This window comes from Chelon labrosus (genome assembly GCF_963514085.1).
Source record: "Chelon labrosus genome assembly, chromosome: 21".
Classification (NCBI taxonomy): domain Eukaryota; kingdom Metazoa; phylum Chordata; class Actinopteri; order Mugiliformes; family Mugilidae; genus Chelon; species Chelon labrosus.
This window is the reverse complement of record NC_140354.1, coordinates 12,556,738-12,584,291: the sequence shown is the minus strand read 5'-3', so window position 1 is coordinate 12,584,291 and position 27,554 is coordinate 12,556,738. Positions and strand designations below refer to the sequence as shown.

At 42.7% G+C, this 27,554-nt stretch overlaps 1 protein-coding gene across 1 annotated transcript in view; it reads left to right on the top strand.

Annotated features, from left to right (window-relative positions):
* LOC311506055 (carbonic anhydrase-related protein 10-like) overlaps window positions 1-27,554 on the top strand; it is a gene marked incomplete at both ends in the record, with an annotated part of 89,816 nt that overhangs the window by 50,037 nt on the left and 12,225 nt on the right. The window contains 3 exons of the mRNA XM_084569931.1: window positions 23,875-24,060; window positions 25,949-26,044; window positions 26,668-26,740. Of these exons, the coding sequence (XP_084426057.1) occupies window positions 23,875-24,060; window positions 25,949-26,044; window positions 26,668-26,740 (355 nt within the window). The remainder of the gene's footprint in view (window positions 1-23,874; window positions 24,061-25,948; window positions 26,045-26,667; window positions 26,741-27,554) is intronic.

Below are 27,554 nucleotides of genomic sequence, written 5' to 3'. Positions count from 1 at the left end.
AATTAAAAAGGTTGAAAATTGCTCACAGCAAGAAGGCACTGGGTTTGAATCATAGTATAAAGATGGACAGCGGCACAAGTGAAGTCAAAGCAAGTAGAGCTCCCCCTGGTGACTGGTTGCAGTATAGGTCATAAGCACCGCCTCCTCCATATTAGTGGGTGGGACTTGGGCCAAGCTAAAACACTAAAATACAATTCAATATATGCGCGGCTCCATTCTCGGACCGTACTGCGCAGACTCTGGCTACAAAGTCACAAGGCCAATGCAAGGAAGTGGTGACGCATTGTCCATATTTATACAGTCTATGGTTTGAATCCATCGGCCAATTGGGCCTTTCTGTGTGGAGTTTGCATGTTCTCCCTGTGTCTGCGTGGGTTCTCTCCAGGTACTCCGGCTTCCTCCCACCGTCCAAAGACATGCTCGTTAGGTTAATTGGTGATTCTAAATTGGCCGTAGGTGTTAGTGGTTGTCTGTCTCTCTGTGTTAGCCCTGCGATAGACTGGCGACCTGTCCAGGGTGTACCCCGCCTCTCCAATGACAGCTGGGATAGGCTCCAGCCCCTCCACAACCCTCCAGAGGACAAGCGGTTACACAAAATGAATACTGTTCTCAGAGTAAAGATAGCTTAGTAACGTTTAAGGTTAGTTTGCAGGTAGAGAAATCACCCAATTTCAGAAACAAAATATAACTTCTCCAAAGCTAGAAGCATTTGAATGTTTTTTAAAAAAAAAGTAATTTTGAGTCACAGTCTCCGGGCATGAATAGTCAAAGATAGGTTTGTGTTTCAAAGTTCACACTTACTAGATGGCAAAACTGTCCTACAGTAAAGTTAAATAAAAACACTTAATCCTTTTTAATTATCTTGAATTCAATCTTTGTGGGATAATATTTGTTACATTTTCTGGGTTTCGGGTTTCACCTTCTGTTCGTGAGAAACTGTTCTCTGTTTAGAACTATAAGGTCCTGTCCTGAGGGAAGCCGAGGAATAGTTTTGTTGGAAAACAGCGGGCCGAGATACACAAAATCCAAGTGTTTATCCCTTAAGCCCTCGGCTATTCTCCGAGTTTTCACCTGATAAACTTAAGCCTGAAATGAACAACCTTGGGCTCTGTGGATAAGAGACGCTCTTCACCATCTCACCAGGTGATATTTGAAAAACTCCAGCAAAGAGTTATGTTCTATAGGCCCGTAAACACCACCACTGAAGAACGTGTTCTGTGTTTTCCATGCACTGAGCTCTGCACAGTATGCTGCTCTGCTAACATGCTACTTAGAGTACAGCATAATATAATTTGCATTAGATCACAAAAATGTCTTGCAACAAGCAAACAAGAAATCTGAATTTATCTCACAATCTAAGGGTTATTTAACACCAATTTTATTCCAATACAAGGAACAATTGCTGTGGCAGGGGGAAAAAAGGATTTCAGGAATCACAAAATAATCAAATTGAAACTGGAACAAAGACAGCGAGTGGTGTTTATTGCTGTTTTATGGTTCATGCACCAGGGTTTTATATTTGAACAACATGCTCTATTAGGGGGTTGTAAGACTTCAGATTGTTTTAAAGTCGAAAGTCAAGAGGACACAGACTAGTCGCTGATGACAACACTAATAAAAACACAGTAGAAAGTAATGCTTTTCAACAATGAAAGCTATATTCTTGACCTTATTACATATGCTAAGAAACAGACAGCTGATGTGCTACATACTGTGTGCTGCAGACATGTATAGCCTGTATAAAAACAGGCAGCAAGTCAGCTTGTTTTGGAGCATATCACGTATTGGTAATAATATATCTATCTCATATCTTGTCAGATCATTCTTTTTAGCACTTAAACAGTTAAGTGAGAATCTCTAATCAGGATGATTTCAATCAAGGTGGATAAATATTATCCGTCTAATCTTTCACTTCACATCAAACCAAATCTTCAGTTTTCATTTTTCCTTTGAAATCAGTTCACCGCACACATTCATTCACTAAGATCAGCCGCTCTTAGTCGCACCTGCAAAATTGCCACAGTCCATTATTTCAAATAATCCACCCTGAAAATGAGGCAGACTTCAAACTAGAGGTAATTTTTTTATTTTTTTTTACCACAATAACACCTCAGCCTTTGATTTAGACGAGGATCTGTTTTGAATCATGGGACATTATCTCGAAACATCATGTCTTTGTGAAAATTTGATCACGGCAGACGGCTTTGATCTCGGCAAAGTACAATACGGGGCCTCGCTATTATCTTTTAATGTTCCTCTCGTAGGCTTCCCAACTCTAGAGGTGTTGTTAAAGGCTGGCTGGAGCTGAATGTGATGATGACTGTAGGTGTTTCATAACCACTCAGAGACAGTTGAATGTTTGAATACTGATTGCCGTGCTTTCTCTTTTAGTCCCATTAGTTATGTATTTGAGGGACGATAAATACTATTGTTAGCTGGGTAATTTATATGGGGTATAAAAGAAAAACGTATTATATCTAAGACATTATCTTTAAAACCCCATGTATTTTACTTTCCAGGACAACAGACTGCTTTGCTGCAAAAACTCTTATACTATGAATGTCAGTCAGACTCTGCGTCATTATACACTGATCAGGCATAACATTATGACCACTTTCCTAACATTGTGTAGGTCTCATTTGTGCCTCCGAAACAGTTGTGACTCATCAGAGAATGGACATGGGTCTTCTGAGGGTGTCCTGTGGTGTCTGGTAACAGGATGTTGTTAGTGGGAGGCCTTTGGGTTGTATGGGTTGAGGGGAGGGGCCTCTGTGGATCATCCCACAGATACTTGATCAGTTTGGGATCTAGTGAATTTGGAGGCAAGGTCAACACCTTGTGCTGTTCTTCACGTTTTTTTGAGTTGTTCCTAAACTGTTTTTATATGTGATCCTGTGTCAGGCTGCATCCTGCTGGGGATGGCTGCTGTACATCAAGGAGTGTCATTGTTATGGGGTGGGGGTGCCTGGTCTGGTCTAGATGGGTGGTACATGTCTAAGTAACATCCACACCACTGAATACCAGGTCCAAAAGTTTCCCAGCAGAACAATGTATTGTCACAAGATGGTCAGTGTTATTTACTTATCCTGTCAGTGGTTTTAATGTTGTGGCTGATTGGTGTATATAGTTACAATAATTCAACATTATCAAAAATCAGTAGCATCTTCTTCTCTTTGCTGTTTTCACACTCTGTCTTGATGTAATATGTTTGACAGAATAACGACAATTTCATGTTAAAAACATCATTGTGACGTCCTGATAAATGTACTCTGCCCCTCTGAATGCACACTATTAGAATTATTAGTTTGTCACCTTCCGAAACAAAAAGCTAAAAGCCTGTTAGGGGGCAGGAGCAGACAGAAAGAGGGCTGATTACAGTCCTGACAGAACAACTGTAAGACGTAAAGTGCCCACTTCATAGCTTAAATGACAAAGCCCGGCCACTCATCCATTTACCTCTTACATCTAGGCCAGCCTCTTATCTAAGGTCTCGTGTATAGACAGTAATTACACTTAATCCTATATGTTCTGAAATCAAGCTTTAAATCCTTGTCAGCTTGAAAACTAAAGGCACACATCGTTGTACGCGTCACTCTTTTTGGATTTGGCTTAGCGTTTTCAGCTATTTCTTTTAATATCAGGTGCAATTTTTGTTACGTACTTATAACGGCCAACATTGTCCTACAGGACAAAGAGAAGCCTAGAGGAACATCAGCCCCATACGTGATCTCTGCAGATGGCCTGTCCCTGTAATTCCCCTATGAGACTTGCACATTGTCGGGAGGGCTAGGGATGTCATTCTCCGAGAGAGCGGTGTCAACCACTCATCACGGCTGCCGCTGCACGCCGTGGCTCACACGAGAGAGGATGGCATGAGATCAGATGAACAGCAGCAGAAGCTCAGGCTCTGCTAATCCAAACCGCCGGGGAATGTAGGTCGCATGGGCTAATGAAATATCTGGATTACTGAAACACTGTGCCATTTGAAATACATTTGCATGTATTTACATGCTCGCAGACGCACGGTGCGGCTCAGTTCGTGGTCTAATTTGGGACAAAAATAGAGCAAGTGTTTGCGCCCGCTCTTGTTCTGCGCGTGATTCAAACTTTCGCAAAGTCAAGTGGGCAACTGTGTCTGGACTAGCCAAACACACAGGCATTACACAGTCGGTGGTAGGTGGTTACCTTCCTGATGTATTTTCTTTTCCGTCATGTCAAATTAATAATTGCGCAGATGAATACATTCACACGTAGCCTAAAGGACACTCACCCCGCCACCAGTTCACTCCAGCTGGTAGTTAAAAGCCGGTAATGCTGTTAGCATGCTAACATTGGCTAATTAGCACCGAACGCAGCACAGCAGAGGTTGATGGGAGCATCAGTAGTTTCTGACACATCTGGTCGTAAACCAAATGAAAACACAATATCAACTGGGGCTTAAACTGCACGACATTTCACCCAATAGGTTTGGAGATATTTTATCAAGAATCAATGAACTTAATTTTTGTTCTGAAGGGAAAATCATCCCACTAGCACATGCTAAAAATATTTTATTAAATTGATTGCATTCTTCTCAGGAATCATGGCACATGGCTCTTTCCTCCATGATTACCACTCTTTATAGGCTAACAAAAAGATGATCAGTATTACTGGATTCACATCAGGACAGAATTTTGCATTTTCTTGCCTCGCTGGATCTGGTTTGTAGCTTTACACAGGAAGTCAGGATGTTAAAACATCATGGATGCTGCACACGATGTGTTTTTTTGTTTTGTTTTTTGCTACCTGCATTTTGCTGAAACGTAGACTTTTGTCGAAGATGAATGTGCAGGTTGCATGTGACAAAGGTTTGGCATTTGGCAAGTTTGTCTCCCAGATGGGAACTCATTTTTCGGTTTATTCAGAAACTAACACAAAATAAGTACATCCTCATGGACCTGTTAGCACGGCTGTAGATTAAGTGTGCATTTTAGGAATGGAATTGATAGCTATGAAATCCACAGAGGACACGACCCGACACTAACGGTATTAATAATCACAATAATGAGGACATCTTTGGTTTCAGCCTGCAGCTTTTCAAGGTCTAAACTGGACTCAGGTGAAAACAAGGATGATTCCAGCCAGTGCTGCTCTGTCTTGCTGCTTCTGTTTGCTGACGTTCATCAAATCAATTTTCTTGGAGCACTTATAAGTTGCCTTATATAAGCTACTACTCATTTTTCACAATGCATCATATGCACCAAGTGTTGAGTTGCTATTTAACAGATGTAGAGAAATAAAAACCATATTTACCTGTGAAATGTAGAAGAGTGGAAGTATAAAGGTGTATAAATGTAAATACTCAAATAAAAGGCTGGTGTACTCTTGGCTAAATGTGTTTCCTAACTGTTTGCAACACACCGGCTTGTGAATAGCAGTCCGCCTTAGCAACAACATTGTGTTTCACTCTTCAAAATGATGATGGAGCATTATAACAGGTTCAGCTCCCTAAGACATTAACAGACTGTGACTTTACGCTTTAAAATCTCTTAGCACCTTTAGATCCCCTGGGGGCGTTTTGTCCAAAATGGTTTCAGACAGAATGGCATGTTCACAGTAGGGATCCAGGGGGCCTTAATCCAACCGTGCATCAAATCCACAATCCATGTTGCTTACCCACACTAGGCTTAACGGGACCTCTCCCCATGGGATGGCATTCACACGCAGATGTTTTATTGCAAAATGTGTGTTTCTTTACTTAACGGTAGGTCAGATTTTTCTCTTACTTTGTGGCTTTCGGGTCAGCTGCTTTATGGGAAATTCATGTAGGATTTTCTCGGAAGCGCTTGATGAACTGTGACACCCTGTGCTCTGGCTTTCCCGGTATTTCTAGGTTTCAGGTGTGGGATGGTTTTAGTGCAGTCGGCTGTGTCCTCTCGCATTTATTGTTCGCAAATCATGTTGACGTCCGAGATTCGATTCCTGCGGCCGAGGTGATTACAGGAAGCTGCTGCTGGCTTAACTTTGATAAATTCATAAAGTTTTTGAAGGTGCCTGAAGATTAGTGAAAGATTCAGTGGCTTGAAGGATGCCCTAACTGCACTCTGTTCTGATCAAGTCAAGTTAACGGGAAACGTTTATTGATTTTGATACAGATTTAGATCAGTGTACTCATCTCAGCTGTGAATTTGAAAGACAAACAGAGAACTTTCAGTTTCCATTGCAGGATAAATATGCAAACTGTAAAACTATAAAAACTGTTTTTGTTTGCGTTTTTTGATACTTGAGGAAAAATACAGTGAAATATTCAGTGTTGCCCCATTTAAAGCCCATAGAACATAGTCATATAGACAGCAGCATCGTATCTGGTTTTGTTTTCTGGTTTTCTTGAAGTTGTTATGCCACTCACCCAAGTGGCTTCTTCATTTCTAAGGGCCCGCTCTTCTTCTTCTCAGCCCTTTGAATTCCCTTTGGAACATAGGCTACAGACTGATTTTGTTGATTGTGTTTGGCCAGAAGATCCCAAGGTAGCGTCTTAGGCAGTGGTTCATGAATGTCTGCAGCTTGCTTATGACGGTAGTGGCGTTCTCCCGTGTTTCGGATCCGTGCGACAGTACAGCTTTGAGTTGAAGATTTTGAGCTTGGTCTTGAGAGAGAGGTTTTTTGTTTTCCAGATCTTGGTTAGGATGTTAAATGATGCTCTAGCTTTTCCAATTCTTGCCTTTTCGTCTTCCTTCGTCTTCCACAGCTGTCATACTTCCCAGGTAGGTAAATTTGTTGACCTCTTCGAGAGAGGGCCCGTTCAGACCTTGCATTAAGATCCGATCTGGCTGATCTGATCACGTAAAAGACATATGTGAACACCCGCCGGACACGTTGAGAGATCCGATCTCTGACCACATTTGGAGGTGGTCTGGGTCGCATTTCTTCGGTAGTGTGAACTCAGACTGCCTTTACTCAACAGGGGTGCTCCTGGACCAGCAGAGTTTTGCCGGAAACAAAACACACGACTGTAATTATAAATGATGTTTGGTCATTAGTAACGAGAGCCTTCTAAAATAGTCTGACCTTGTAGCTGTTAACTAACTAAAAAATAAATAAATCCAAGAAAGAATTTACAAATGAAAGTATTTAATATGAGTACATGAGTCTCTGTTAATTATTGATTCTGAACACACGTACTTAAAGCTCTCATTGCGATTGGTTTGCCCAGATCGGATCTTAACGGAAGGTCTAAACAGGCCCTAAATGTCTAGAGAGATTGTGAAAAAGAAGATGCCCTCCCGACTTTAAGTGCAGGACCGGAGCCACCAAACCAGTTCTCAAGTCCAAGATTTAGACACACCATGTATATATTTGCTGCTTTTCTAAAAGGAGATCTCATTCTGCCCCATTCTGTGATGAGATGCCATTGCTGTGCGCGCAAGTAATATTTTGAAAAGACTGTTTGGGGCTTATTTATTTAGTGGTGAGGCAATAGGTGTGTTGTTTGGTCACTGTCAGTGATATTATTTCAAATCTATAAAGTCCAGACAAAGCTAATAACAGAACTCCTAGATAAGAGGCAGCATTTCCCGTCCCAGCCAGGGGTTCTTCCCACACCTGTCTGAATGAAACCGATTAGCTGGTTATGAAAGCTTGAGAGGAGCACATTTTTCATGGCCATACACAAAGGTCATTCCTCTGGCTGCTGTCCAGCTGACACGGCCAGGAGCGCTGCCATGTAGGAGTAGGAGTAGCACCTGAGCAGCCACGGTAGTCTGTCTGCCTCCATGCCTGCCTCCGCGATTTCATTTTCAACATTTTCTCTGTGATGATGAAAGGATATATTTTTAAACACACTGCTAGTACATCATCTTGCCTTACATGAGCGTCGTGTGTGGGAGGTTGCTATGACAATTCAGGTGTTATTGGACTAGTTTAGCTGGAGAAAGGGAGAAACACCCTCCAAGAGGATGAGAGGAGGCAGTGTATGTTGTGACCTAGCTCAAGAGCTGCGGCATAAAATGGAGAAATGAGCTTCTTCAGCAGAACAGAGGTGACTCCACTCTCCTATACCTTTTATCCATGCCTTCATCTGTGTTGCTGTTTAATGTGATCAAACCCATGCACCAGCCAGTCATACTTGGACACCATGCTGAAAGTAGAATGAGAAACAGCAGAGTAGTCCTTTAAAGGGGAACTACTGTTTTTTTACAACCTGGACCTTATTTCTGGAAGAAAATGTGATCCTTTACTCACACTTATAACTTCTGTGTCATTTGTAGTCCTTCGGGAGATATTTAGATCAGCGTATATCCATATAATGGGAGTGACTGGGGCACCAAAACGCAGCCTCTAAATAACGCATTATCTGCTGCGAAACTCGTTCATTTCACCATATTTTGTTATTGTATGCTAGTGCTATTCCCCGTTGAGTCCGGAGTTACATATTCTCATCGGGGCTGACCTGCAGATTGACCTACAGAACCCAGATGATGTCTTCTGACCTGGATGATGTCATCTCTAAGCGCTGCGCTTACCCGCGACGGTCGGCTTGTTTACCTGTAATTTGCTACTGCTAGTTTTTTGCAACATGGCTGAATATTTTTCCGACTCTGAGGTTGTGGACGAACCATAGCAAGCCGACCGTCGCGAGATATTGGTGAAATGAACGAGTTTCGCGGCAGATAATGCGTCGTTTCGGTGCCCCAGTCACTCCCACTATATGGATATACGCAGATCTAAATATCTCCTGAACCACTACAAATGACACAAAAGTTATATGGGTGAGGAAACAATCATATTTTATGACAGAAATAAGGTCCGGGTTGTAAAAAACAGTAGTTCCCCTTTAAGACAACATGGCCTCACACAGATGCAACATTAAACCCTGAGTGCCATGCTTTTGTGGAAGATAGCAACATTTACTGGTTGAAAGATTTCCCATAACTAGACACAGATCGATTCACAGTCAATACATTTCCTGACCCAACTTATCGTATTCTGTTTTTGGTGAATTCTAGGTTTTCATAGCACCCCTAATCCCACTAAACTATCACGCTGTCGGCCACTTCTTGAATTAATCCAAGAGTTGGCGGTTTTCTAGGAGGGACCTCCGTTAAACTACTTACTTTCCAGATTTTACACCTCCGGGCCCGGCCTCACATTTTTCCAGAGAGATTAGAAGTGGTGAATTTGGATGCTGAACTTTTAAACAGAATCCCTTGGGATTTAGCGGTAATGTAGTAATCGCACGAATATCAAACCTCACTCCAAACTAAACTGAAAATTTGGGGTGCTACGTAGGATCCAGTTGAGATTGCATTTCTTTGTACGGTCATAAACCAAAATATGATACTACTTAAAAGGTTGGCGTGATGATATAATGGAAAAAGTCACCAATCCTGTTTTTCCCCCCAAATGTTTTAGCAATCAAGCCAACGATCAAGATATTTCACTGAAAATCACGAATGTCAAACTGATGGTGGCGCTAGATGCTATTTTTCATTAGCCTGGATGGAAGTACTCCACCTTGATCCATCCTGCAGCTCTTGATCAGATCGGGGTTCTCTTTCCAGAGCAGAACTAACTACATGCCATTTTTAGACAAAAACTCTCACACAACCACGTGTGCATAAATTTTGGCTGTGGCTGCACCTGGTGGGAGGAACGCCACTAACTCTATGTGTTAAGAGACGAACAGCACCACAGTTTGTGAATGCAGTTTGTCATTATAACTGCTGAACGTCATCCTGGTATAGACGCACTAGAAGCGTATATTTAATATGAAAGCGAGATTTAAGAATTATAATTTGTTCTCCTTAGCAATTCTTGACAGCTGAGGAATTTTCAGCACATTTTATTACTATGTGACATGTTTACACGTGAATCATCTGAGAAGGCTGGTGTGTCTGTGATGGTCAAGGGGGAAAAAAAGCAAATCAGGGTTCTTTACAGGAAGCTGCTGAGTTAAATCCTCTGTTTGAGTCTTGTTTCATGATTAATGCTCTTGTGCATCTGCTCAGTGAGAGTGCATAGCATGGCCATCTGTCCTGGTGAGTGTGTGTTTGTGTGTGTGTTTGGAAGTATGCTGGGAAGCGAGAGATGGAAAGCATGTGTACGGTGAGATTATGTTTAAGATCAGAGAAAAATTACATCAAAGTTCAAGAGCAGAGGCAAGTCTCTCTGTGACCCGAAGATTACTAGCGGGGTGTATGTGCAACTTAAGGACCCCTTTGAAGGACCCCTTTGACTTTAAGTGTAGTATAGTGCCTGTATCCATGTGAGCAAACCTTTCTTGCAGCCTCTAGCTTCTTGTAAGCGAGTGTCCCCCCTAGAAGCTCTTGCACAACAGATTGGCTGTTTTGGCTCCCGCTGTCAGCAACAGATTTCTTTGTTGCTTGGATATTCATGGACCTCCTTTACATGCATCTTTACAGTAATCCCCCACTGTTTCTACACAGTCATATAGCGCACAGAGATCACAAATATCACTCGCACACCAACTAAGTACCGCAGAAACTCGGCTAAAGGATTCATATGTCTGGCATGCGATACCGTGCTACAGCTACACTCACTGTTTGCTCCCCTCCTCATCATCGTCATCGCTACAGCATCATGTTTGTGCCTCAAATAGAGCTCACAAGGGATAGCTCTGCTACTGTAGCCTGTCCACTTCAAGCCTCCGCGTGGTAGGGAATCAGAGCAGTGTTGTACTGACTGTTCCAGTTACTGTTAGCGTCCCTTACCCATGAGCAAGTCTGACTATTTCTGTCTGACTTCTTCTTATATGACTTTTTAAAAGTGAATAATCTAAGCAACGGTTATTGCTCTTTCCATAGGTTGCCTTGTTATGTTTTGTCACTCTTCCTGTTCGTCTACTTTCAACATTACAGCCTTCAATTCTGCAGATTGGTTAAATAAGACCTCTGTTCTGGTTAAAGGGGAACTACTGTTTTTTACAACCTGGACCATATGTCTGCCATATAATAATTTACTCACCCATCTAACTTTGTTGTCATTTTTAGTCCTTTGGAAGATATTTAGCTCCAGCAGAGTGCCGCGTATATCCATATAGTGGGAGTGACTGGGGCACCGAAAAGCAGCCTCTAAATAACGCATTATCTGCCGCGAAACTCGTTCATTTCACCAATATTTTGTTATGATACGCTAGTGCTATTCCCTGTTGAGTCCGGAGTTACCCGTTATCTATTCGCGGACGTGCAGTGGTTTGTTGTTCTTTGGCCAGCTGTTCCTCTCGCATCCTCCTTTCAACAATCTCCTCATCTATATACTCTGGCTCAAAACGGTAAGGACGTCCATCATAAATAAAGTTGTCGTCTACAACCTCAGAATCGGAAAAGTATTCAGCTATGGTGCAAAAAACTAGCAGTAGCAAATTACAGGTAAACAAGCTGCGCGGGGTGTGCGTGGCGCTCAGAGATGACATCATCCAGGTCAGAGGTTAGTAGGTCAATCTACAGACTCAACGGGGAATAGCACTAGCATATCATAACAAAATATTGGTGAAATGAGCGAGTTTCGCGGCAGATAATGCGTTCTTTAGGGACTGCGTTTCGGTGCCCCAGTCACTCCAACTATATGGATATACGCGGCTGTCCGCTGGAGCTAAATATCTTCCGAACGACTCCAAATGACCAGTAAACAACAGTATTTTATGCCAGAAATAAGGTCCAGGTTGTAAAAACCGGTTGTTCCCCTTTAACTTGGGGACACAGAGAAGAACTGTGTGTATGTGGAAGAAGAGTCCAATGATGCAAAAACTTTCCCTCCATGGGAATGATCACAGAGCGACCTCCATTCTGGCTCTACCCTGGGGTCTCCTTCCTGTTGGTTATGCTTGGTAAACCTACATGAGGGTTAGGGTTAGTTATCCTCGCCAGATGCCTGAACCACCTCGATTGGCCCCTTACGACGTAGAGGAACGGCGGCTCTACTCCAATTCCTCACATAATCTTTAAGGCTCACAGAGTCTGATGAAGAAAATCTGGGTTCACAAAGAACTTTGATAACCGCTGTGATACCCATTATCCCTGAATGGGGTTTGAAGTTTGTTCAAGTTAGACACACAAAGAAAGCTTGACTGCATTGCATTTGCTTCACAGAAACCCCCCCCTAGATTTTCTTATAATTTATATATCACTGTGGGAATGAGAGTATATTCCTTAATTTGGGGCGTAGCCTTGGAGGCCTCACGCATCAAACTGCTCTGCTCATAGACATCCTACGTTTTACTAATAGGTTGGATAGTACACGTGTGTGTTTGTGTGTGTGTTGTTGTGAAAGTGATTCATTAGTCATTAGTCATGGTTCATTAGTCATATCCTATCTCATGGGCTGACTCGAGTACGCAAAGGCTCACACACATGCAAACACCCACTTAGTCACACTGTAATTGATCAGTGACAAGAAAAAATCACCCTCATTAACCAAACCAGAGACAATTTGGACTAATTGTTGAATTCCATTTAATTTTTGATGTGGCCTTACATGATAATAATAATATCCAGAAACTCCTGTTAAAGTGGAAGCCGAGTTTGAGCTTCAAGGCCGAGAGACAAATTGCCCTCTTCTCTGTGTTCGTAATCAGTGGTTGTGTTACATTTGCATCATTCATTTGATCCGATTTGTAGTCTGCCTTGAAGAGCTTCTTAGTGCCAGCATATGCACTAAAATAATAGTTTATACTTCAAAAAGCCCAGATTCATGTACCTGCTTCTTGTACTTCCGTCATCAGTTTTAGAACTTGTGTTGCTTGGAGCCATCGTCAAGTCTTTCTTGCGTAATTCCGACAAAATGAGTGGGAAATTGAAAAGTATGTGCACACAATTGTGTTGCGAGGGATGGTTTCTATTGAAATGAATGCAGCAGAGGTGACGAAGATCAGACCTCAAGGAGAAGGACGCTCGACTCCTTTTAAAAGAGCCAAGGGGGCACAGTCAAGTACCTCGCTAACTAGAATGATGACAGTGGCAGATTTACAGCTCAAGACCAGTAGTAATTTCAGAAACGACAAGTTCTTGGTTTCACATGTAAGCAGAACAAAAGGACTGCAGATTTTTGGGGCTGAAATGACGGTATTGAAACTTTACTTGATCTTGTGTTAAACCAGGGGTGCCAAATAGATTGCGAAGGCAGTGCGGGTAGATCTTGTGGCTTTGTCTTCTCCCGCTTATCTGTATCCAGGTCGCGGGGGCAGCAGCTTCAGCAGTTAAGTCCAGACAGCTCTCTCCCCAGCCACTCTCACCAGCTCCTCCGGAGGAACCCCCAGGCGTTCCCAGGCCGGACGAGAGGTATAATCCCTCCACTGTGTCCTGGGTTGGCCCAGAGGTCTCCTTCCGGTGGGACATGCCCGAAACACCTCTCCCAGGAGGCGTCCGGGAGGCATCCTTACCAGATGCCCTAGCCACCTCAACTGACTCCTCTCGACGTGGAGGAGCAGCGGTTCTACTCTGAGCTCCTTACCGTATCTCTAAGGGTGAGCCCGGCCACCCTTCGAAGGAAGCTCATTTCGGCCACTTGTATTCGCGAGCTCGTTCTTTCACTCATTACCCAAAGTTCATGACCATAGGTGAGGGTTGGAACGTAAATCGACCGGTAAAGAGAGAGCTTCGCCTTTCGGCTTAGCTGGTTAAGCATCCGCATCACTGCAGACGGCGTTTCGATCTGCCTGTCGATCTCCCGCTCCAGATGTCGTGCCATTCAAATAAAATGTTTTAGATCATTTATCCTCACTACGGCATCCGACATCTGGTTGGCGTACAGTACAACGACGAATTGACAGGGTCCCCACGCATGCACAGAGCTTCTGCAAAACTCTAGGAAGCTAAGTAGCTAAGTTAGCCTTCCAGTGCTGGACCGAGTAAGAAAGTCTGCTTGAGGCTGGCAACCAGCAGCTACTGTCTGGACTATGCAAGCTTGGCTGACCTCATGCAGTGACCAGAAAATGTATTGTATTGATTGATTGATGGCTTAACATATACATTTTTAATGTGGATAGATCATTTTGATTTGGACAATTTTTTTTAAAAAAAAATAGGTTGTAAGCCAAGAAAGTGTGGCTACCCTTTTGTTAAACTGCCATACATGAAAAATTGCTTTGCTCTGGAGTCCATTATATTCAAATGCCTTCTTTGTTTAACCTGCAGAAAAACACATTTAGCTGTGATAGAAAACCAGGAAATTAGAAAGTATTCCTATTTGAGAAGGTGTTACCAGATATACCGCTTAAAGACGTGACCACTGATCGGTCTGAAACTTTATTTATTTATTCACTTTATTACTTTATATTAGAGTTTTCTGCTGTAGAACTCTGTTCTTTTTTTTTTTTTTGCAGTTTGAAACTATGGCACGATATTAATCCCACAGGCTGACTGCTGGCAGGCGCCCCGTGGCCCTCTACTAGGTCAGTGCAGCCATGGTTACAGCGTGACGGCACCGCGGACGAAATTGCAAAGTTTTAAACCACCTTTAAGGAGGTAGATTAGATTGCAGATTGACGCTGGGAGAAATGAATCTGCTTAATGAAAGACCAGCACTGATGAAATCCGCAGGAGAAGTCGCGGGACTTTCTTCACTTTATAAATGAGATGGAAGAGAAGGGAGATCACATCGGAGGGGGAAAAAAGAGAATTCGGGCAAAAGATCAGACTGACTGAGTGACAAGAGAAATGTCAAGAGGGGAGCAAGTGAGATGAGGAAAAAGAAAGAAAAATTGACTGAAAGGAGGTAGTGATTAAGGGAGGGGAACGGAGTGAAGTGGAGAACAGGAGTGGAAAGAGTAAGTAAGGAGGTCGGAAGAGACGGGAGCGGGGGGGATGTAAAGAGAATGAGAGGAGATGAAGGGAGGGAGTAGATGGAAGAAGACAGAGGTGAGCGTAGGGTCATACAAAGAGGGAATTAATCATTTTGACAGCTTATCTGTCACCCCGTTCACACACACATGCACACTTCAACCACTTAAACACTTCTTAACATAAGGAGTTGCCGCAGAAAAAAAAAAAAAAGCTGTAGTCTGAGATAGTTCAGTCTTGTTGTGATCTTAACACATTTACGTACAAAGTAAAAAGTCTGCTGGTAATTCTTATAAATGTTTTAAGAAATCAGGGGGAAAAAATACAAAGTTTTTGCTCTGTGGACTAGTGAGGCCACAGCGGTTGAATAAATCTAGTGAATATCCTTCACTGATACTATAAGGACTGAAGATTCATTCAGTGGAGACCGTATATTTCGTTTCACTTTCACAGGAATTGTCAGAAACCTCAGACAACATGCCAGTCAACTCAAAGGGAGACGTAGAGCTGGAGGTGATGACGGCAGGGTGTTTGTTACGTCTTGTAAAGCTCTAATAATTGCGATGTGAATGCGGACTGCAGGTGCGAAAGGACTCCTTTTAGCCTCCGCGCTTTCTTTCTGCCGTACTCCCGTCCTCTGCGAGTCTTTGCTCAAACTAATGCCGGGTGTTACTTGCAGGAAATCAGTTCTGCCCACTAGATGTGACAAACTGATAATTGCAGTAGGGGTGCAGCAGGAGACGCCGAACCTAGTGCAGTTTAAAAATAAAAAGATATTTTTAAATGCGGCTGCGAGTTCTCCGCGTGGATTTCGTTTCCAAAATTTGGCTCTGTTGCAAGTATACGTAAAATTAGAGAATAGATGGGATGGAAGGTCATGATATTCGCCTCGCGGGGTCATATTCATGGTCAAACATCTGCTAGATTGGGCTCAATCATTGGTTGTGTTTAATCTCAAACACCTGCTCCCATTAAACATAAACAGAAAAATGTGGATTGAAAATAAGACAAAAACATCTTTGAGACTATGGGACCCTAAGACTGAGATTCTACCGACATATAAACTTTAAGGTGAAAGCTCTTGAGGCAATTTCACCTTAAAAAACAGTTTGAAGCTATTCAAGCTCAGGCAATTCCCAGCATGCAGCAGAATTCAGAGAACAGAGAGGTGCAACTTATATAGAAAGAGCAGACGTAGAAGTGAGACCAGTATCTGATCATTCACGCTCTACTTATTACTGAGAGGATGTAAGTAGGCTTGCAGTGGCACAGTCATCCAGTGTATGTGCATTTAAACAATTAAATAAATAGAATTAAAGAGATAGAGATTTGGATGAAGGTGAGGAATTTGTTTTTGATGGGAGGCATGTGCCACGATTAGTAAATACACCGATCAGGTATAACATTATGACCACTTTCCTAATATTGTGTAGGTCTCCCTTGTGCCTCCAAAACAGTTGTGACTCATCAGAGAATGGACATGCGCCTTCTGAGGGTGTCCTGTGGTGTCTAGCAACAGGATGCTGTCAGTGGGGGCCTTTGGGTCCTATGGGTTGAGGGGATCATCCCACAGATACTTGATCAGTTTGGGATCTAGTGAATTTGGAGGCCAGGTCAACAGCTTGTGCTGTTCTTCATGTTTTTTTTAGTTGTTCCTAAACCGTTTTTGTGTGTGTGCCTGTGTCAGGCTGCATCCTGCTGGCTATGGCTGCTGCCATCAAGGAGTGTCATTGCTATGGGGTGTGGGTGCCTGGTCTGGTCTAGGTGGGTGGTAAATGTCTAAGTAACATCCACACCAATGAATGCCGGGTCCAAAAGTTTCCCAGCAAAACATTGTACTGTCACAAGATGGTCAATGTTATTTACTTCTCCTGTCATAATGTTGTGGCTGATCGGTGCATACTGAAGAGTGGTTGATCTAGCAGTTGAACTTCCAAATATTCAAACTTTTTATAACTGGGTTATCTTTCCAATCCCGTATACCTTACAGATTTCCACAGTGTGCCTCCAGTATTTAACTTCAAATGGGGGATTTCCAAAAGCGTAACATAGCATTTCCACATCTGGTTTTGGGACTCCCAGCTTTATTAGACGCGCTGCAATCTTGCCAGCCTATTTGAATCTTTAAACGTGTTCTGATTAAAATGAACTTTAAAGCGGATGTTACGTTTTTGATGTTCGTGTCACAATGCAAGGGGTCGGTGCTCCAGAGATGAAGGAGTAAACATCTCTTTGAGAGTGTGGATTAGCCTCGTAAGAGACGCTCAGCCCTGCAGCGTTGTGTCTCTCTATCGCGTGTGCGTTGCGGAGATCCCTGAAGGGGAGAATGGTTGGAAAACCGCCGGGCGCCAGAATAATGCTGCAAAAGGAGCCGGCAAAGAGGAGCTTTCTACTCGCCGTCCTCCGGTGTGATAATTAAGCCTATAGTGTCAACAGAGGGACAGCCAGAGAGCTCGTCTAATAGATACTGACAGAGCAGAGGACTTAAATTAAAACCTCGGCCCTCGCTGTGTGCTCATTGGGTTACATGCATTATGCAGTGGCCTATTACAGCGCAAGCCCAGGTGGGACTGATCACTTTTCCTCTTTTAAATATTAGCATTTCATTTCCCTTAGTGTTGCTCTGAGGAGCTGGAGATTGTCCTAACCCATTTCTATATCCACCCAAAAGTGCTTCGTGCTTCGTGCATATCTCAAACTCTCCCTCCAACCTATTTCGGTCTGTCAATCATTAGTTTATCTAATTTGCGCCCTATTCTGTTAATTTCCCCTCCATCGTACTTTTCTTCATTATTATTCAGCCTTGCCGTTTGCGTCAGTTCTGCTAATTTTATCTTCCTTTTGTCCATTTCCTACTGGATGTGTGATTGCTTGACCGACTTGATTCCTGAATCTCTCTTTGTCCCTGTCTGTTTCTCTTTCAATTAATTCCTAGTGTGAGGTGTTGTGGCGTGACTGGCTAATGGTTTTCAGTATGCCCACTCTTTCTAGAACGTTTTACTTCAAATAATAATCCTTGACATTCCTAGAAGAATAGACTTTAGTTATACTCTCTCTCTTATCAGTTATCCAGTCCACGTTATGGATCAGTAACTGTATAAATATCTGCTGCTACATGTTAATGATAATGGCTCTCTGTCCTGCTCTTCTATCAGGCACATTTCCCACTGACTCACGAGTTTTACATGTTAACTAATTGCTAAATTCAGTCCCTGAAAGATGCAGAACAGTGTGAAGCGGGCAGATTGTGAGTGTGTGTTTTTGACTAATCGGTTTTCTGGGAATCACGATTCAGCCTTGATTCTCTCTTTCTTCTCTCCGCGGAAAGCCAAAGCGGGTTTTTGTCAGAGAAGTTAAAGAGAAAAGAAGCCTAATTTAAAATCTCATGGACATTTGGAACAATGCTAACAACCCAAACTACAGCCTTTGATCAGAGCACTTTCTCAACATGCTTCATGCGATTAAATGGTTTCTTTTGAAAATAACCCCACTATTAGCCGTTATTTCTGTTTGATCCATCAGAGATATATACCAGAATATGATTTACCATTAGTATTTAAGGTTTTTGTGTAAAATTGGGCTCAGACTACATGAATTTCAGGCAGATTTCTTCACAACCTCCCGACAACCTTCAGGAATATCCGGTCCAGACCTCCGTCAGTTCCAAGGTTCAGCCCAGATTATGTGGTACGTGCAGATCCCGTCTCGCTCGCAGACTTATTAACTCCAATCGGTATCAAACATGTTTGATAATTAGGAATTTGTTAGTACGTTAAGAATAACCAATGAGAGAGATGCGTCTACAAGGTCAGAGAGCAGCTGACTGTGTTGTCAAGCAACAATCTGACTGTTAAAAGCTTAACTCCAGTACCCAGTGCTAAAAGTGTCTCCTCAAATATTTTCTTGTCTGTGTGCGTTTCGACAAGAACGCTATTAAGGGTGATAGTTGATTTTGTTTGACATTGATAATATATCATAAGAATATTTTATTTATTTATTTTTATTAAATCTGTGATGTTAAACAACAACTCACTCAAAAATATCGAAAAATAACTTTAAAGGTGGGATGAGTCCGGCCTCACATATGTGGCCTAGAGGTCTAAGCTGATATGTGGGCCGAATTCGGCACTCCACAAGTGGCCCACATCTGTCTGCCAGAGTCAAGACAGTGCTGCCTTTGCCGCATCTGGGTCATGTCCGGTTCACATGCCGTATGCCAGTGCCGAGTGAACACCACCTGTGCCGGCTTCAAGCCAGGTCTGGGCCACATGTCTCTATGTGGATTTGGACCTCTGTTTTTTTTGTTTTTTTTTTCAAAAGGTTTTTATATCCCCGAGATCTATTGGCCAAAACCATAGTCAGTATAAAGATGGGCAGTGTAACAGCTCCTCTTAAGTGAAGCCAAAGCAAGTAGAGCTCCATCTGGTGGCTGGCTGCAGTATAGCTCCACCTCCTCCATGTTAGTGGTTTGGGACTTTGGCCAAACTAAAACACTGAAGTACACGTCAAATACATTTTTTTTCTGTTATTTTAGGTAGTTAACATAATACTGATGCATACTCAAGTGTCCATTTTTCTGATAGGTTTCGTTTTAGTTCGTTATTTGACACTATAAAAACAGGACGTGACAACATGATGACTACAAGTTGTAACTGGTGGAGCTAGAGCACAGCGCAGTATTAATTAACCGAAAATGTCAGTGAGCCTGGAAGTGTTTGTGGCTCCACTCTCTGACAGTACTACGCAGACTCTGGCTCCAAACTCACAAGACGGCGCCGCTTGTATACCCGGGAAGCTAGCATCGTTTGGCTAATGAAAGGGAGTGGGGATGTTGTCTATATTTATATACAGTTTGTGGACTAGAGTGGCAGCACCACAGTTTGACCAAGAAATAACATGAAAACATAACATAGAAATGTTCAGGTAAAACATCTGAACATGACTCGGCAGATTTCACCATCTTTCAGGGACGTTAAACTTCGAAGTTTGAGATCAGACTGTCGGTTGTTCCGTGCAGCAGGAGCAGAAACCCTATAAAAGCTGTCTTTCCCAATTCAGTTCACACCGTAGGAACCACAATCCACAAATTACTGTGATGCAAGCAGATTTCAAAATCACATTTTAAAACTCTTGTAATCTGATCTCATCTCAAATCGGGAAATATAATATCTGTTGCCTGCAGATTTCAGCAGTCTGAGGCTGACTGATGTCATTTAAACCTGGACAATATGGGATTTTCCACTCTGTTTCTTCGTCAGATCTACTTTATGCAATTTCCCTAACTTTATTCAACACAATACTATACCACCTTCAGTAGACCTTTATTAGATCCATGTTTTTTCATGCTACATGTCAATAAATAAGGGTATGGAAAACGTTCTCCATTTCACCTCTTTGTCAGCTGGGTTTGCTCTGGCTTCCTCATTAGGTTTCATGTTCACTGCTGTAGCTATTCACCCTTCACTTCTCTCCTTTTCCTCAGTGTTATCTTTGCCACAGTTTCTCCATCCTTTCTGCCATTCTCTATTAGATTTTCCATCCAAAACGTCTGCTTTTTTCTGTCCAGATTTCGACTCTCTGCATGTACATGTATCACTATCCCTGTCTCTCATCTTTTTTTTCACACATTCTGATTGTGTCTTTTCTACAGTCCTTTTTTTTATATAAAATTCTCTTCTCTTTTCTCTCTAGTCTCTTTCTGTTCACCAACCCCCCTCCCATCTCACCTCTCTCCCCGTGTGTTGGATTTCATCACATGCTTGACGAAAAACAGAGGAGGGCCTTTGAAGATTTGCCTCAAGCTGGTTTAGTTTTCTGAGACCACACATCAAACGGCGTTAACCTGTTTGTACTCAATTACTTGGGAGTACGTTTGATTTGTTTTCATCAATCCAGGCGCAGGGGGCTCCCCCGCGCAATTGCCTAATCCCGCCTGCTGTGCAACAACACCCCCATCTTATGCGGTTTTGTTAAAGATGTGAAAAACACTCGAGAGCTTCTTAGCTTCTGTTCTGTGCAAACAGACGTTTCTTCACTGCATCTCCAAAGCCCTTTACACTTTAAAGTGGAAAACAACGGATGTTCGTACAATGAAGTGACCCATATGTTTATGTACAACAAGATGACGCTTTCCATTCACTAGGTTTCTATTGGTTTAATCATTTCACCAGTTCCAACTTCCAACAACAGGGCAATATGAAATTCTTTACATTTTACAAGAAGGCATTAAAGGGTAATTACTGTTTTTTTTTACAACCTGGACCTTATTTCTGGCATCTTATGACTCACCCATATAACTTTTGTGTCATTTGGAGTCGTTCAGAAGATATTTAGATCCAGTGGAGCGCTGCATATATCCATATAGTGGGAGTGAATGGGGCACCGAAACGCAGCCTCTAAATAACGCATTATCTGCCACGAAACTCGTTCATTTCACCAATATTTTGTTATGATACGCTAGTGCTATTCCCCGTTGAGTCCAGAGTTAACTGTTATCTTCATCCGGGGTCTGTAGATTGACCTACTAACCTCTGACCTGGATGATGTCATCTCTGAGCGCCGCTCGCACCCATGACGGTCGGCTTGTTTATCTGTAATTTGCCACTGCTAGTTTTTTGCAACATGGCTAAATATTTTTCCGATTCTGAGGCTGTGGATGACGACTTTGTTTATGATGGACATCCTTACCGTTTTGAGCCGGACTATACAGATGAGGAGCTCGTCTGTATAGTCTGCTTTGGCCAGCAGAGAGAGGAACAGCTGGCCAAAGAACAACAAACCGCTGTACGTCTGCGAATAGATAACTCCAGACTCAACGGGGAATAGCAAATCATAACAAGCGTATCATAACAAAATATTGGTGAAATGAACGAGTTTCACGGCAGATAATGCGTTATTTAGAGGCTGCGTTTCGGTGCCCCAGTCACTCCTACTGTACGCAGCGCTCGGCTGGATCTAAATATCTTCTGAATGACTCCAAATGACACCAAAGTTATATGGGTGAGTAAACGATCGTATTTTATGCCAGAAATAAGGTCCAGGTTGTAAAAAAATGGTAATTCCCCTTTTAACCAACAATCAACACTGTTTTCATCATGAGGTCAGAGGTGCCATTCTTCAAGTAGAAATAGCCTGTTACTAAATCCAAACTGGGTGACTCAAATGCCAATAAATGTGACTATCTGTGGGTGAATGGCTTAACACAATGGTGAATAATCTGGTGACAAAGAAATAATGGAACAAGAAGGTGCGGCTGCAGTGAGCTGTTAGATGAGGAGCTGCAGGCAACCAACTCATTTCACATGTTCACACGTTCAAGCCGCGTCCAGCATAAAATCACACTTGACTGAACAAGTCCAATTACTGTCTGACTTCTTTATAAAAACGACAGCGGTTTCTTTGACACTATAAGATGAAAATATGCAGATATCCCTGTATGTGGTACAGTGTAGATTTGGCAAGTGCTTTGACTGTGTACTTCCTGTAACTCAACCTGTTGAATCATCCAGCCATTTTTAGATCTAAATCCTTGGCCTCCTTTAAAATAATGTGTTTTTCCTCAAGGATTATGCTGTGAACAGATTTCAGGCTGGTGAATAATTGTTTAATTTCATACCACCCTGGTAACATGCAGCGGCATGTCACAATTAAACTGAGGCTCGGCGCTCTCGCTTCCTTTATTATATACAAACAGCAGTAATGAATATCTGAATGCGATGCAGTGTCATATAATATGTATGATGAATATGGCTGGTGTGCGGTAAAGAGCATTAATGGTTTATGTGTTGTCAGGAGTGGAGCTGACAGCAAACAGCTCTGGGGCCACATGAGCAACAAGAAAAGCTGTTTTAATCCACACCAACAGAATCACTTTATTTCTCTCAGAGCCACCAAGGACAACCAATCTGCACTGAATCCAAAGGGTTGCCGAAGAAGACATGGTTAAAGAGGCAGACTCAATCCAGTACAGAATGTACAATTTGCACTTAAAGAGACATCCCCGGCTTACCGAAATAACATTGCTCTCCTCTTCCTCAAATGGAGAGGTCAGTAGAGGGGAAGAGGGCAGAAGACAACGAGAATAGAATAAACTGAGTGCTGTTTGTAATGTTGAATTATTTAGTTCAGATTTCTACTCTGATTTCATGGTTGAGTGATCGAGTGAGGAGGAGAAGCACTTCAGTTTTGCTTTGACTGCTTGTACCAGTTACTTTAATTAACGTTGCAGAGATGTATACAAACCTGCTACTACCCACAAACAAACTGCTGTTGATCTTTTGCCCTGGTTACAGCATACGTTGCTTCTTGTTCCGGTTATATAACTTGGTATAACACAGCATTGATATCCAGAGAGAACAAGTGAAGCGGAAATGTCCTCTTGTTCCATAATTAAGCCGAGAAAGTCAACTCACTGGAGCTTCCATAAAAGCTTGGGGGGAAAAAATAGGTTGCAGCAAACCCCCCGTCACACATCACGGCACATGTTGCTTCTCCATTCTGCATTTAATCAGCAAGCAAAGCCGGTGTAGCCCTGAAACTGGGCCATGGTGCTGCTAGGGCTTGGGGCGATGGGATTACCCATGTTAAAAATAAGAAAAAAAGAAGTGGCTCATTAAGGCACTTAGGGTTAAAGAGTATCCATACACATGCAAAAGTGTCCTTGGGCAAGACACAGTTCCTGCTTATGTATTATTAGTGTAACAACATAATACATTTTCCATTATTCATCGAATTCTCGCCACAACAGCGAGCACAACTAATGTGGTGTTTATTTGTGATCGCCCAGCATGCTGCTTAGTGGGTCTACTTACCTAGGTAAGATAAATATGAGCGTGGTCAAAATCTATTCACCACCAGAATCCAGGGCTCAGTCTAAGTTGCCAGACACTTATAGTTAATTAAACTTTAAGCCCACAGGGAGGTTTCCTTCCTGAGATAATGAACACTGCAATTGATGCGGTTTAAGACAGAAAAACTTTATTTCCTCATAAGTCCTCAGTCATTTTGGTTTAGTTTCTACCCTGGTGTCCTCTCACCTCACGGTATGACAAATTAATGTAGCATCATTAATGGCCGTCCTTCTATGTGTGTTTCTCTGCAGATGGGAGGCACCATGTACAACACGGGGAAACATGTGTCGCTGCGGCCTGATAAAGCTCACCTGGTGAACATTTCAGGAGGCCCGTTAGGATACAGCTACCGCCTGGAAGAAGTCCGCCTACACTTTGGGAGCGAAGACTCTCAGGGCTCAGAGCACCTCCTCAACGGCCAGGGCTTTCCTGGAGAGGTGAGGGGGAAAAAAATGTTGTGAAAACTGGCAGGTCAATAAGATGATTACTGGCAACAGACTAACAAATCATTAGAGTTAACACTTGCATAATTATATACCAATTAAGCATAACATTATGACCACTGGCAGGAGGAGTAAATAACATTGACCATCTTGTGATAATACAATGTTCTGCTGGAAAACTTTTGGACTTTTGGGAATTCTTGTAGATGATACTTTGACATGTACCACCCACCTAGACCAGACCAGGCACCCCCACCCCATAGCAATGACACTCCTTGATGGCAGCAGCTATCCCTAGCAGGATGCAGCCTGACCCAGACACACACACAAAAATAGTTTGGGAACAGCTAAAAAAGACATGAACAGCACAAGGTGTTGACCTGAGTTCCAAATTCAATAGATTCCAAACTGATCAAGTATCTGTGCACTGGAACTCCCCTCAACCCATAGCCCATGTCCATTCTCTGATGAGTCACAACTGTTTTGGAGGCACAAGGGAGACCTACACAATATTAGGAAAGTGGTCATAATGTTATGCCTGATAGGTGTAATATCACATGCAGGTGTGCATGCATGCTTCAAACAAAAAAGGCACATCGTGTAAAGACCCTCACAAAAGTAAGACACTCTGATACAGTTTTCAGTCTTTAGGAGGCATGCTGCAGTTCTGTCCCATTCAGTACGGATTATAAACTCATCTCAAGCTCCAACATTTGTTTGCTAAAAGTGGCAAAGCTAATGTTATCTGTCTCTGTGCAGTTTCGGGGGCACTGTGGCGAGTCCCCACGTTTTAACCAGCCACTAATCGCTGTACTGTATTTGTTTTGTAAATCCAGTTCATCCAGAGAGACGTGTCGACGTTTTAAAAGGAAACTGTAAACCTTTGAGATGCGTCTCAGTTTTGTTATGCAAATTGGGTTTGCGATTGTACTTCTACTAGAGATGTTGTGGAGAAAGAAGTAATCCCACTGACTGAGTCAAAATGGATTGAACAGAGTGAGAGAACCGCAACTTGCTGGGGAAAAAAAAAAAAAAGTAGCCTTGAGTGGATGAGCTGGGTTAGAAATGCTAGAAGGACACAAAAGTGCATACATACTGTATAGTTTTCAAATCAGCAAGCAAGATGAACTGTCCCCGAATTACTTTTACTTTTACCCAGTCCAGAACATGAACAGAAAGAGAACACCGACACCACGACAGAAAAATGACCCAATTAGACTGAGTATGACTTGGGCCTCGTCCGACTCGTTGGTCTTATCCTTTAATCTCGGATCCCAGTGGATACGTAAAGACCTTTACGGTGGTTTGCCGACTTACTGTTGGAAGTGGTGTCCCATATAAAAGTGAGACAAAGAGTTATCTCTGTGTCTTGTTCACCACCGAGGCCGAGAGAGAGATCCGTCACAGATGCGAACGGTAATTCAGGGGCTGCAGTGGCCTTTCATGTTGAAGGGGAGCTCAGCCTAGTGGTAGTAGTCCTTGATTAACACGTTACTTTATATTCCAGCTCAGCGTCACAAACACAGGGGTTCAAATTAGTCTTATAGAGTCGCTGTAACATCTGAAAGGTCCTCAGAGCAGACAGTGCATCACTAGGAGAAGACACTCAAGTAGACCTGGACACCCTGGAACAATTACACTACCCATCTAGTCTGGGAAGGACTGGAGAGATTTACCAGATAACTGATGGGGAAAGAAGGATGGGTGAAAGGGAAGGAGCTAATGAAGGTGTCACATCATGTGATAGTTTGCCATAAAATGACATGAGATGGTTGCGGTTAGAGCTGAACACATACAGCTTTCGAACATTAATCAGAACCACATTATACTCATAAGTGTTTCAGTTGCAGTGCTGGATGAAATCTCTCTCTTTTATTCCCAGGTTCAGCTGATCCATTATAACCAGGATCTCTACGCCAACTACAGCGAGGCAACTAAGAGCCCTCACGGCATTGCTGTGGTCACCATCTTCATAAAGGTCTGTGCGTCCATCCGGGACAACAGGGGAGCAATAGTGAAGGAATTAATGCTGGGTTCAGACTATCCGATACCTGAATGAAAACAGCCCAACCCGGAAGCAGTCAGGACCGTAAATGAATTGTTTAATCACCACGAGATGTGTCGTAGTTTGGACACCATGCCACGTGTGAAACTAGTAGTTATTCCTGGAACCGCTTTACTCACGATGATCACGGAGGTCATGAAAGACCACAAGCGAAAAACCTTTTGGTGTAGTCTGTCAAGTGTCTCGGCCAAATCACGGCAAGAATGGATGACTCTATTATCTCCTAGTCCAACAGGAGTGACCATCAGACAGACTCATCAGACAAATGTATTGTTTCATCTGAACTCCACTGTAACACACAAATCTGTGTAAGAGTTTATCTCATGTTTCACTTAGCTCACTTACTCCACGGCATATGTTGGATTTAAAACAGCTGTGGATTATAGATCATCATTATCTAAATGGAAGGGCAAAACTCGCACTTGATACGTGTGTTTTACTGGTGAGTGTGTGTGTGTTGGGTGTGTGTGTGTGTGTGTACGTAGCTCTGTGGTTTGTGAAGAATATTTGATCCTCCGTTTCTCTTTGTCTCTCAGCTCTCTGAAAACTCCAACGCCTTCCTCAACCGTATGCTCAACAGAGACACCATCACCAGAATTAACTACAAACGTAAGAGGCACACTCTTTCTTTTTACACATCTCTCTCCCTAGACGGGCTAATCCTGCTTTGAACATCTACAGGGCTTGGACCTAATGAAATCTTTCAATCTGCTGTGTATACCGTTTAACCTGCTTTCAAATATCAATTTGAAGAATCTTATTTGTGTTGTTTCCTGTTTTATTTTGAAAGACTCCCTTACCCTGTGTGTATCTGTTGGTCGTGCTTCCTGTCTTTGTTTGTTTCCCTGCCCTTGCTTCTCTTGCGTCTCTTGTGTTTTCCTTTCGTCAGCCCATCGTCGTTGCGTTCTCCAGCGTACTTTTCCCGGCTTGTGTCGTGTTTAATTTGAATTCTTTTTAACCTTCTTTTCTTTTTTTGTATTTTCACCAGCTTTAAGCAAATCTTGCCTTTCATGTTTGCAACCAGATTCGTATATCCCGCTTTGGTGCCAATCTTTGTTCTCTTTTTCCCCCACTCATTATATCAGCATTTTACCTGCAGCACGTCACTGAACATGCACAGGTCTAAATGACTCATGAGTCAACCTCTAGCTTCTGAAGCTCGCTGAATAACGGTTAATTCATGAACGCTGGGGGATATTGTCCACGCTCTTGTTCTGTGCATTGCAACATGACAACCCTGACTCATTGGTGGTTTTCTGGTGTCTTCCCTCAGCAAGAACGCATTCTTAATTGCACACAAATCAGTGCTACATTGCCAAAAATCTGTTTTCCAACCTCTGCTGTGAAGATGAACAGCCCTCTGGAGAGTTCCCTCCCTGGTAATGGGGCTAAACATAGCAGAGCTGTGCAACCACACACACAA